At 42.6% G+C, this 13,827-nt stretch overlaps 1 protein-coding gene across 1 annotated transcript in view; it reads left to right on the forward strand.

Moving 5' to 3' along the window:
* Positions 1–13,827, forward strand: part of LOC111072158 — a 71,962-nt gene that overhangs the window by 56,084 nt on the left and 2,051 nt on the right. Inside the window, exons 5-6 of the mRNA XM_022363837.2 lie at positions 4,888–5,093; positions 5,146–8,697. Of these exons, the coding sequence (XP_022219529.2) occupies positions 4,888–5,093; positions 5,146–8,697 (3,758 nt within the window). The remainder of the gene's footprint in view (positions 1–4,887; positions 5,094–5,145; positions 8,698–13,827) is intronic.

Consider the following 13,827-nt stretch of genomic DNA (forward strand, 5'->3'; position numbering starts at 1 on the left):
CAGTATTAACAAACTCTCGAGTACTCATGTATGCGGATGATGTTAAACTTTGTGTCCAGTATAAGGACATTTCATTTCACTCTCGCTTGCAATCCGATCTCAATAACTTTCAATCATGGTGTTGTGCAAATATGTTACACCTAAATGCCTCGAAATGCAAAGTAATGACATTTCATCGCTCCAGCCCCCTATTGGCTCCTTATAGCCTCTGCGGTGGTTCTCTTGAGAGAATTACCCTGGTTGATGATCTTGGTGTTAAATTAGACCCAAAGTTAAAGTTTTCTGAACACATTTCTACCATGGTAAATAAGGCCATGGGTGTGCTTGGGTTTATAAAGAGGTGGTCAAAGGAATTTGACGACCCCTATATAACGAAGACTCTCTATATCTCGCTTGTTCGTCCGATTTTAGAATACGGCTCTTGTGTATGGTGCCCCCAGTACAAAGTACACCAGGACCGTATAGAATCAGTGCAGAAAAACTTTTTACTTTTTGCTCTGCGTGGTCTTAACTGGGATGCAGGTGTGAGACTGCCATCTTATCCTCGTAGATTGCTTTTAATAAACCTTCCAACCTTAGTTAGTCGTAGAAAAATGCTTGGTGTGATTTGTATGCACAACCTGATCAAGGGTGATGTAGACAGCCCTGACTTGTTGAGCCGCATAAACTTTACGATTCCTATTAGATCTACTAGAAACTTCATTCCTCTTTTCCTTCCGCTTTGTAGATCGAATTATTCCTTGCACGAACCATTTAGGGTACTTTGCTCGGATTTCAATTCCCTCTACCACATAATATCAACTACTAATTCCCTTCCTCTTCTTAAATCACTAATACTAACATACCTTTCCCGTAATTAGTTATATTTTTTAGCTATCTTTGCATGTTTAGCGCTTAGAGTTGTGTTTAGCTCTAATTTTCCTCGAATTTTAGTCTAACACATATCTTTCCTGCATGCTCGCGATCGGTTCGGTAACACGCGTCGCGCGTCATGCGGCAGCGCCCCTCGGTCGGTTGGGCGGGAGGAGGGCTGCGTTTCTGCCTGGGTTCCGCGCGTAGGCTTTGGCTTGGTGTCGCATGGGCCACTTGATGGTGCAGTCATTGCATATCAACGTCCAGACAAAAATTGGGAGGAAACCTTTTTCTTCATCCAAAATATGGATGGCGATGCGCAATGCGTCATATGTTATTATGTTGCCTGTTATTATTTTATTTAAATTTTTATTTTACACGGAAGTATCAGCACGATATAGTTGCAACTTTTACTACAAATCGCTTTTGGCAGTGTAAAGCATAAAACGTTTTCAGTCGCAGGCATTTATGAGCTTTTGCTACACTCACAAGCGCACTTTAAAACATGTCACTGTATGCATGCCGAGCACTGCTTTATAGGGTCGGACAATTTTGTTCTGTGCGTTACGCCAGCCACTTTGACCACAAATCTAACATACCCCATAACTCTTCGAGTATCGGAAATAAAAAGGTTTAAAATTAGGCGAACATCACTTTTTAATGAGCTATACTCTTATAATTTGCCCATATGGTCACTATTTTTGCACAAGTCACCATTAGTTCTACGAGGGCGGATCAATAAGTCCGAGACCTTTTGAATTTCTCGCCACTTAATTGATATGGCAATAATTTTTCTGTCTAAAGGCATCTATTAACTGATTCCTTTCAAACTTTGAAGAAGCTGCGCCAGTTTTTTTGTGTTTTACAGCCATTGATAGCAACCGTCCTCATGCTTTGAAGAAACGAGAAGGAACGTGTGAGTCGCTTCTGGGGACGCGACTCTACTTATACCCGTACTCATTCAGTATATACATTTTTGAGCATATGGTTTTTGAGAATTAAAAAAAAATGTTACATATTACATTTGTTTGCCACATCTGTTAATTACATCAACATCTACAATGTATATTCTACATCTAACATGTAGATTCTACATGTACCATTTAGACTCTACATCTCCTCCGCTAGGGGTTGCTCGCGCACTGAACGCGGCGAGCGAGAAAGAGAATGAGTAGCGTTTCTCTGGCTGGGGAGGCAGGGGAAGCAACTGCAAATTAAATTTCTTCATTCTGGCTATAATTATGATCCGATCTGATTCAGATTCGGCAATCTGGTAGATATGGTCATTCTCTACGATACTGCGTTGTATTAGTTGTATCGTATCATTAAAATTGTGCCTGCCACAGATTTTCGTCCTTTGTGGGGGCGGAAGGGGGCGGGGCGAAATTTTGAAATACACGTGTAGCAGTGTGATATCACATGAGCCTGGAAACCAAATTTGGTTGCCCTAGCTCTTATAGTCTCTGAGATCTAGGCGCTCATCGAGACAGACAGACAGACAGACAGACAGACGGACAGACAGACATGGCTATATCGGCTCGGCTATTGATGCTGAGCAAGAATATATGGGCAGTTCCGCCAAAAGGTCCACCAGGCCAAAAATCATAAAAAGTCAATAAAAACCGATTTCCATAAAATTTTTTCCGGATATTTAATTCTAAATTTATTGAAAGGTAACTAATTCACTTTATTGACATATAATTTCATTAACTTTCATCCTAAAACCTATGAAAATTAGCAAAAGTTCACGTTTTTGTTATTTTCTGGTATTTTTATAGACATTTTTCTTTTACTATTATCTCCTAGGAAGAAGATGATTATTGATAAAAGTTTCTCCTTGAAGTCTTTCTAACATATTAAACTACCTAAAACCATTATCAGAGTGTTTGTCCAACCTCGGCTAACAGTATATTTTTAGGCTTTTATAATCGCGGAATTTGGTAACGTCACGCCAGTAACGTTCGCCAGATGCCTCAGCGGATTTTTAACAAAAAAAGAGGAAAAGTTTTTACATTTATAAGTTTGAAAATTAACTCTCAATACTTCATTTATTAGCACAAAAAATGTTAAACAGATAGCCCTATCCAATTCGCAGAGTTTTGCCATTTTGTACCCAAACCTCGAAAACCACTTCTGTTTTATGTAATGCACTTTTAGGTCATACTTTGGCTTATATCTTTAAAACCGTACGCTCGATTATTTCCATTTTTTTTTTGTGAATATAGGTCTAACTAAAGTATATTCAACGAGGATAATCTATTTTCCAAATTTCAGATTTTTGACTATTTTTTTCAACATTTTGTCGTACGAATGTAACGTAACGCCAGATAGGAACTGCCCATATATACTTTATGGGGTCGGAAACGTTTTCTTCTCTGCGTTACACACATCCACTTTTACCACAAATCTAATATACCCCTTAACTCTTTTTTGAGTACGGGTATAAAAATGGAAAAAAGTGAAGTTCGTACTCGCATTAAGCATTTTTTTTTTTGCGGAAAAAACTACTAATGAAACCAAGGAAAAGCTTGATTTATACTATGGGATCTATTCTCCATCGATTTCAATGGTAAACGAGAAGGAACGAGAAGACAGTACTCAGTCAGTATACATATATATATTTTAAATTTTTTTGCTACATCTGTTATCTACATCTAAAATGTCGATTACACATCTGAAATGTAGATTATACATCTACAATGTAGATTCTACATCTTCTCCGCAAAGGTCGCGCATTGCACAGGGCAGAGTGTGTGCGATCAAGAATATATATACTTTATCGGGTCGGAAACGTTTCCTTCTCTGCGTTGCACACATCCACTTTTACCAGAAATACAATGGCTCGACGGAATGAGATTTGAGTCCAATGATGAAGTATTCTTCCAAAATGTGTCTATGCGTCTATATAAAAAAAAAAAAATGAATGCCAAGATATATTTTTTTCGACTATTCCTGAGTTTTAAATATCACAATTTTGGGGAAAAAATGATCTAATTTGAATTTGAAAGCTTAATATCTTCCAGACTTCCAGTAGCTGCAGCTACTACTCTATTCAACCAGATATAAGATACTTAAATTATGTAAGAAATAGAAGCACTACCTCTGAGAAAAATACATAAAAAAATCAGCTCCGCTTTCGGCTCCTCTTCCAGCTATAGAGTGCGGTAGCCCTTGCAGTTGCCATCACCAAATGGTAGACCAATAGTCGATAAAATCGAATTTTTTTTACCGCGTCTGTCTAAGACAGTTATACCGTCTTTATATTCAGAATTAGATAAATACATTTTATCACATATGTTCTTTCAGGCTATTATTAATCCACAAACTTAAAATATTCCAAAATTTTCCAATCCACAATACTATCGGGTATTTTCTGTACGCAGCACATTGTCTATGAAAAGTGGACAACAAATAGAGCCTCGGAATATAGTTCTTGATCATATAAATAAAGTTTACATAACGATTTTTAAAAAAAAAAAAAACTATGATTCGAAATGTGTTGGAATTTAATTTATACATTCAAAACTTGGGGCACAGATTTGATTATACACTTGAAGTTTGACTACCACTAAATCTATTTCTTTCTACCAACCCGTTTATTAAGCTGAAAGCATTCCCACATACACGCAAACAATTATATTTAATTTAATAGTGTGACAACTGTTAGGATATAGTGCGACAAAAACTGTTAGTTTTGATATCTTAATACACAAAAAAGGTGTTCGCACAAAGACTTGACAATCTTTCTAAGCTGAAAAATTTACAGAGTTGTTCTACATATATCAGCATATAAGCTTATAAGCTTTTTTATAAAAACAGCTTTAAGCTCAGTTTTAATAAAACTTTTAAGGATAGCCGCACATAAGAAGATCGACTCGGCTTGTTTTCCTGATCAAGATTAAATATCTGAAAAAAATGTGACAATGAATGTGCATATTTCCTTGCAGCTGAACTAATTTTATCACGATGACAAAAATAAAACTAATAATCGTGTATCCCTGATAATCTCTCTTCACTGCCTCAATTCTATTGCAGGAAAAGCCGAAGCAATAAGCACGGAAATGAGAGTCAAGTTTAATGATGATGTCGCAATCGCAGAGTCCCGTAATCATCATCAACGATTAAGTGCACACGCCGCTTCACGACCAGATAGCCTGATCAAGGCGCTTCTCTCGAGCAGCAGTAACAGCCAGAGCAGCAGCACTCGCAGCTCGAACGGGCCGTCATCGACGCCCAAGCAAGTAAGTAGGTTTGGTGTCTCATAAAATAATTGCTAATGCCTTTCCCGTGCAGGAGTCCACTTTCCGTATTATGGACATTGCGCGCGCGGCTGACCCAGTCCCCGAGCGTTTTACCGAGGCCAGCTACGAGTGCACCATGTGTAGATTCCGCACCAGCAGTATGAATGTTCTCCTTATCCACCGACGCGGACACCTGGAGTCCTCCAGCAAATACAGCACTAGCAGCAACAGCAGCCAAAACGCCAGCATCACCAGCCTCAGTCACAGCCCCAACAGCCGGACAAGAGCAGCCAGACGCGCCAACACCGCCAATGAATTCGATTCTCCCCCACTTTTTGGAAGGCGCAGTCAGGACAGCAGCAACCACTTCCGTTGCCACTCGCGCCACGTTTCGATTGTGGTGGACGCCGCGCTCGGCGATGAGGCTCAGCAGAGAGTGGCTTCTATAGCCCAGATCACGATGGAAAGCATTGAGCGTGTGGTACAGCCCAAAGCCCATAGCAACAGCAACTCAAGGGCGTCCTCGCCCCAGGTTGTTTCCCCGCGTCAAAGCAGACAGAACCGACGGGACCCTCGTAATCAGCGCTTAAACAGGTTGCGCGCCACGATGCCCGCCCCTGAGCAGCCTTTGGCAAAGCAGCGCCGCCTGACACGATCCATGACCCGTCGTCAGCAAGGCTTTTCTCTAACCGAAGAAAGATCGCCATCGCCTTCTTTGCCACCACCGCAAATGATTCCGCGGCGCAGTGGCGGACGTGGTATTGCTGCTGAAAGACGCCGCACCTTGGCAGCGACTATGGCTGAGCAGGCTTTGGGCGTGCCCAAGCGTTCCAGTGAAGAAGGGAAGACTTTAATGACAAAAACCGTTCCAGTCCAAGTACCAGATACAATCTCACTTGAATGTAGTGCACCAAAAGCGAAGCGCCGAAAGAGAGCAGTCTCGAAAATCAAATCGGCGAAGTCTTCTCTATTAGTCAGAGAAGAAAAGAGATCTGACAACGTTGCTATTAGTTCCGAATCCACATATGATTTATTGCAGTATGCTGCTTCTCTACCAGCAACTGCAGTGCTCGCTGAAGATTCAGCATCGCCATTACCAATTACACCAACATCAGCAGCATCGCAGAAACCAAAAGTAAATTATTTGCTGTCGCAGACCCCAACTGCCGCTTCTTTGGAGCTTCAGCTAAGTCTGATGGCCGAGTGGGGCGACGATGAATGTGAGGAGCCCTTAGATGGCTCAATCGATCCCAAAAAAACCATTGAAAAAGCTCAGAACCGAGAAAAGGAGCCGGAAAAAAATAGAGGCGTCGCTTCCAAAAAGCGAATACGCAATATACCAAAGAAGGATCGGAGGGACGTGGTGCTACAGGAGTTTGACGTGGATAGCAAACTGGAAACGGGTGACGAACCAATCGTCATTCAGGACAGCGATGCCAGTTCCAACGAAAGTGTGGTTTTTGTTGAGGATGAGGTCCCAGCGCGCGAGAGAAGCAATGGAAATAGCAAATCCAAGGCCCACAATTCTTCATCCTGCTTCGACTTTGAAGAGGAGGAGGACCTGCAGCAACAGGATGGAAAAAATAGGTTGAGCTACAGACGTCGCACTAACCGCAATGACGCTAATGGCAAAGGCGCTGTGGATATAGAAGAATGGCTCTTGTCGCCAGTGCTGTCAAGGGAAGTCGTCAAGTGCCAGCAGCCGGGACAAGCGTCGACAGCACGAACCAGATCCAAAGTCAATGCTTGCAATGACGAATTATTCAAGGGATTCCACGATGAATTACAATTGGCAGCTGCCGCCGCAGCCTCTTTCGAGGCTAATCGATCTCTTAAACCGATCGACAATCAGGAAAATTTGCATCAATACGCTGATTCCGAACTAGATGAAACGGAGCTTGAGGCCGATCAGCTGAGCTTACCCATCAAGGAACGGCAGAAGCGTATTTTTAAATCGCGCAACAAATCAATAGAGATAGTGCCGAAAGATGAAAGTCCTCCCACATCGGTATCCACACTACCTAGTGACGAGGAAGAGGTGGCCGAAGGGGGAGCCTCTCCCCAACTTATCAATGGAGGGTACAGCCGCAGCTCGAGCAACAGCAGATGCAGTAACAGTAGCAGCGGAAGGAGTAGCAAAATACGTCATGGCAGTAAACCCAGGACAGATTTATCCCGTAGACAGCATCGACGCTCCAAGCTAAAGGCTCGATTTAAGCTTAAGCCCAAACCAACAGCCGAGGAATTTAACATCTGTAGCAGCAACAGCAATAATCTCTCCAACTCCAGTTCCATATCAAACACAAGTAGAATGGCATCCCCCCTTCTCAGCTCCAGCACGAGCTGCTCGATTGCTTCAAATATAGCAGTGATATCTGCGGAGGAGGCACGGGAGCTTCAAAGAACCGCGTCGGGAGCAGGTCTTATCAATGCAGCCATTGTGGATGCCACACAGCCTGTGCAGCGAGGGGGTGTGCTAATCCTTGAAGACATACGGCTGCCCAATCTTTACGATCGCCTTCCTTTCGGCAGCCTACATTCGTCAGACAGTAATGACAGCCGCCATCAGAAGTCAAACCACGAGAAGGTGGCCGTCGAGGAAGAACTTTCAAGAGACACAGATGAGCAGGACTCGGAAGACGAAGAACAAATCGTACCTCATGAAGTTAAATCCAAACTGGCGGCCAATCATATTAGCAAGAAAATGCTGGACGAAGTCCACGGGGAGGAACTACAAAAGCGTTGCCCAGAGCAAGAGATCGAATCTGGGCGGGATCTTGAGGCTGGCACAGAGCATCGGGATCTGGAATCTGGGCCAGAGCAAGAACAGGAGCTAGATTCTGAGCCAGGGCAAGAGCTGGGATCTGAGCAAGATACGAAATTGGTTGCCTCAACAAAACCAGATACGCCAGAGGCTGTGTCTTTTGTGCCCCAAAAACGGGAATTGCTTTTGAAAAAGAGAGAGCAAGAGCTACTTCGCCAATACGAGGCTGATCTGGTTAGCGGACGGAGTGTCGAAAAGTGTCGCAGGGCGCGGGAACGCTGGAGCCAAGTATTACAATCTACAGGAGAGTCGTCTTTAGATACAGATGGAGTACTGCAACTGAAGTCAGTATCTCTAGACATTGAAATAAGAACACCTGACGAAGATGAAGCCGGTCAACCAGAAAAGGGGCCACCTCCAACAGATATGGAGGCGGAAAATTCTGAAGAATCGGTAAGCTCGTTACTTGAGCCGCAGCCACAACTTGCCTCAGCGGAGCTGGTGGTGACACCGCCATATTCGCTACTCGCCCGGCGCCCTGTCAGCTATTCCCTGGTTAATTCCTCAACAGCCGCCCCCACGTTCAAGAGCGGAGACTTGAGCTATGCCCAGATATTTTGTGACGAAGATGTTGCCAAAGCCCACCAACAGCTGGAAGACCTCCGTGACCAGCAACGCCGTCGCTCCAGCTCATTGCCCATGCCGCTGTTGCAGTTTGGGCAGCGGCGCCAGCGTCGACGCTCGCGCAATGTAGGGAGCGACAACGTAGTGAGCGGCACCCGCCACGACACCGTCGAGACGTCGTGTGATCCGAAGGAACAGCATGAGAGTCTAGATAACGTAAGTGTCCCTCTATGTCCTTCACAGTATAAAATATTCATGGAAGCGGTTGCTTTCCATTCCCGCCTCTACATTCTTGTTTTAGAGTGATAAAAAGAGTTCCGTCATTTTCACCCTCTATCAATTCCATAATAATTCTCAATTTTAGGAAATTATCCATTTGTTTTAAGTCAGAGAAATAAATAAAATCTTAAAAAATAAGTTGACTGGTACTAGTTTCGCGGCAAAGCTTTTAATGCTCTTGATCCTTTGACAGGCAGACAGGCTATATCGAGTATCGATGATCTTGAGCAACCTGTGCTTCTTTCATTATGGCGCAGACTACGGCCTGGAATATGCTGCAATGGTTTGGTAGCGTATAGGACAGTCGTGTCTCAGGGTCTGTGCAGTATACTTGCTCTTACTCCTCCCGACATGTTACATGTATGAGGTTGTTTTGGCATCGAGTCAAGCTCTGGGGATCATGCAGTCAGATGATTTGATCATTTCCCGTCCAATTGAGCTGTGCCCGTATCCTTGTAATGACGTGCTTCCCCATGCGACAAGGTGTTGTGCCGCCTTTTTCACAGTCGGGTGTGCGTGGATGGTCAGGTCTCTGTTCCGAGTGTGGTTTAGAGTGCTTTAGTTTGGTCGACTTCAGCGCCCCCGTGATGCAGAGCAATGCCTGCCTGGATAGTTGGATTTGCAGATTTGCTGTAAAGGGATCTCTCGATGATTGCTACGAGCGAATGCAGTGCCGTCTCCACCTATATTCCGTTAGTGTGAACAGTTTTTGTTGACCAGTTTCTGACAAAACAGGCGACAACTTGATTTGAAATGGTTTAGTGCGAAAACTTTTGTGGCATTTGGTTCGCTTGAAAATACCCATACCGTCGATTACGGTTTTTTTTTTTTATACCCGTACTCAAAAAAGAGTTAAGGGGTATATTAGATTTGTGGTAAAAATGGATGTGTGTAACGCAGAGAAGGTAACGTTTCCGACCCCATAAAGTATATATATTCTTGATCAGCATCAATAGCCGAGTCGATATAGCCATGTCTGTCTGTCCGTCTGTCTGTCTGTCTGTCTGTCCGTCTGTCCGTCTCGATGAGCGCCTGGATCTCAGAGACTATAAGAGCTAGCGAAACCAAATTTGGTTTCCAGACTTATGTGATATCACACTGCTACAAGTGTATTTCAAAATTTCGACCCGCCCCCTTCCGCCGCCACAAAGGACGAAAATCTGTGGCAGGCACAATTTTAAAGATACGATAAAACTAAAAACGCAGTATCGTAGAGAATGCCCATATCTACCAGACTGCTGAATCTGAATTAGATTGGATCATAATTATAGCCAGAATGACGAAATTCATTTTCAGTTGCTTCCCCTGCCTTCTCCTGCCAACGACAACGCAACTCATTTTCCTTCTCGCTCGCACACTCTGTCGCGTTCAGTGCGCGAGCAACCCCTAGCGGAAAAGATGTAGAATATGAATAGTACATCTATAATCTACATGTTAGATGTAAAATATACATTGTAGATAACAGATGTAGCAAAAAAATGTAAAATGTAAAATGTAAAATTTTTTTTAATTTTAAAATTCTAAAAAAGCATATGCTCAAAAATGTAAATACTGACTGAGTACGGGTATGAGTAGAGTCGCGTCTTTAGAAGCGACTCACACGTTCCTTCTCGTTTTGCTTTATATTTATATATCCCTGATTCGTAACATGTTTAAATGACATACACAGCTTCTGAATCACCACGATCGTATATATATGTATATATATTATATATATATACGTATATATATGTGTATATATACGTATATATATGTATATATTATATATATATACGTATATATATGTATATATATATATATTTTTATTTTTTTTGATAATATTCTTAAACCAATTGACGTATTTTCTTTTCGTCCCACTAATGTCCAAAGATGTCTCTCGCGGTATGTGACATGCCCATCTTGCTCAATCATTGAGCGCTCATCATCAATGTTTTCTGGTGGAACGAAGTTTGTCCTGCAACGAAGGGCGTCCACGATTGAATTTGTTGTACCAGTCTTTCGCACTGACAACGCATTGTACTTCGTAAATAAAAGTTAAACCAAGCTGATGTAAGCATTTTTGGCTTAGAAATCCACATCAAATATGACAAAAAGTCGATGAGTTCCTTGGCGCTTGGTGCTTTTTACCATCTGGTGCCTCAGCGCATCCTTAGAAGTGAGCTTCTTCACTACCCTCAGTCCACTCTCCGACGTCTAGCTTTAGCTGATTCTGTATGAGTTGCTTTGAATTTGACTTCCTCGATACTCGATCAGAAGTTTCTTCACGAGTTTCTTTGTACGTTTCGTGTCTCCTTCTTAAAGCTCCCGAGTGGGGCTTAATACTTCTTGCTGATAATCACTTTCTTCTTTTGTTTGGCGGTCGTAAATCATATTTTATTGAAGAAATTGCTTTGCGGAGGTAGGTCCCGGCTCCGCCAAAGTAGCATGGTCCTCTTCATATGCACATGCGTCCATTTGTTTTGCTGGATAGGGTGCCTCTATGTCTTTTGCGGATTCCACTGAGCCCGCTATCATGAGCTTCGATGTAACTAGTTTTTTACAATGTTTTTATACCCGTACTCAAAAAAGAGTTAAGGGGTATATTAGATTTGTGGTAAAAGTGGATGTGTGTAACGCAGAGAAGGAAACGTTTCCGACCCCATAAAGTATATATATTCTTGATCAGCATCAATAGCCGAGTCGATAGAGCCATGTCTGTCTGTCCGTCTGTCTGTCTGTCTGTCTGTCCGTCTGTCCGTCTTGATGAGCGCCTAGATCTGAGAGACTATAAGAGCTAGAGAAACCAAATTTGGTTTCCAGACTCATGTGATATCACACTGCTACAAGTTTATTTCAAAATTTCGACCCGCCCCCTTCCGCCGCCACAAAGGACGAAAACCTGTGGCAGGCACAATTTTAAAGATACGATAAAACTAAAAACGCAGTATCGTAGAGAATGCCCATTTCTACCAGATTGTCGAATCTGAACTAGATCGGATCATAAATATAGCCAGAATGAAGAAATTAATTTTCTGTTGGTTCCCTCTCCTTCTCCAGCGCTGCTGACGCTACTGATTCTCTTTCTCGCTCGCACACTCTGCCGCGTTCAGTGCGCGATCAACCCCTAGCGGTGGAGATGTAGAATATAAATGGTACATGTACAATCTACTTGATAGATGTGGAATATACATTGTAGATGTAGATGTAGATAACAGATGTAGCAAAAAAATGTAATATGTACAATTTTTTTTTTATTTTTAAATTCTAAAAATCATAAGCTCAAAAATGTATATACTGACTGAGTACGGGTATAAGTAGAGTCGCGTCCCCAGAAGCGACTCACACGTTCCTTCTCGTTTCTTTTAGATCCTAGTACTCAGATCCAAAAATGTAAATATATTTTTCTAGCAGCCAGTGGGGTGACCAGAGGTGTGCACTGCATTCCGCACGGTTACACTGCTCAGACAGCTGTATTGTTTTGTTTAAAATAAATAAAGTTAATGAAATACACTTCTTCGGCTAGGGTCGAAGTACTTATACTATGGACTTAGGACAATTGACATTAATTAGAATTACAAGTAATTAACAACGAAAGGAGTGAGATCTGTGACAGGACGATACTCTTGGTTTGAAACACACTAAGGTCTGTTGTTCTTCCTACAGCCTCCTGTTGGTCAGGTCAGTTGGAAGGACTCGGTCCAGCCTTCTAAACGTCTACCTCTAGCAAGTCTCCTTTCCAGGACGTTTGGTTAGTTTGCTAGCTTGGCCATGTACCATTCGGACTGTTTGTTTATGACATCCCCTACCAGAGGGACACGATGGTCTCTGGCTATGTGTATGTTTCTAACAAACCACTCTGCTCCTGTGATCCTCCGTAGAAACTGGTTTTGTAAAGTGCGTATCCTCTTTAAATGTGTCTTCGCAGCAATGCCGTATACCTGAGGCCCGGGCCTTTTTGACGTTTAGCTTTTGGATGTCCTCCTTCACTTCTTCCAGCGTTATCGGAGCTACTGGAAGCTCCATCTAGTGCGTCAAGCTTGGCTTCGCGCTGATGATGTCTGAAAGGGTAGTAACCTTTCCTCCAAATCTACTGTGAATTCCACAGATCTGTCAGCAGCAGACCTTGCCTAAGTGCCGTCAGGCTTCCTAATAGGGAAGTTTGGAGTGGCTTGCCTCTTGTACCGGCTAGTGAGTTTCCAGAGGGTGTAGTTGGACCTTTCGTCAGCAGTCGCTTCGGAAAGCATCCTGTCCATGGCCTTAGTCCTAGACTTAAACAGCTCTTTCCGGACTCGGTTTGAAGACCTTTTAAAAACTCTGTCAACCTGCGGGTGGGTCATTGGTACGAATGTACTCGCGCCTGAGTCGCTTCTTAAGAAGAAGCAGCCCTTCGATTTCACTCGAAATGCTGCCTCTGTGGCTACCGGTCCATGATATCTGAGTGCCTTCTGGGCCGCAGGTGTCAGCAGCTGCAGCATCATCATATAATAATATAATTTTCCTTCATATAGCTGCCTTAATACGATTCAATTTGTCTTCATTATTTAAATATTTCATTTGATTTTTATACCCGTACTCAAAAAAGAGTTAAGGGGTATATTAGATTTGTGGTATAAGTGGATGTGTGCAACGCAGTGAAGGAAACGGACAGACAGACAGACATGGCTATATCGACTCGGCTTTTGATGCTGATCAAGAATATATATACTTTATGGTGTCGAAAATGTGTCCTTCTCTGCGTCCTTAACTCTTTGAGTACGGGTATAAAAAGAATGATCATATCTACTGTTTTTGCATAAAAAAGGTTCGATTGGATCATTATTATTTCCGGACTGAAATAAACGTGAGCGAGAGCGAGATATAACGGAATGGAAACAGATATACAATTTTAATAATAACTGGGAATAAAGAGAATATAGGAGTGCAGCAAATAATTTTATAAGATGTATAAATCTTAGAGCTGGTTGTAAGCGATGCATAAGCTACACGTGCAGCATTTATGTCTGTAGGGCTGCACATTCTGTGTGAAATGAATTGTATAGTTACTGCAAGGCAGCCGCTGCATCGTTTACAACCAGCTTAAGATTGCAT

Source organism: Drosophila obscura, unplaced genomic scaffold (genome assembly GCF_018151105.1).
Source record: "Drosophila obscura isolate BZ-5 IFL unplaced genomic scaffold, ASM1815110v1 contig_188, whole genome shotgun sequence".
NCBI lineage: Eukaryota > Metazoa > Arthropoda > Insecta > Diptera > Drosophilidae > Drosophila > Drosophila obscura.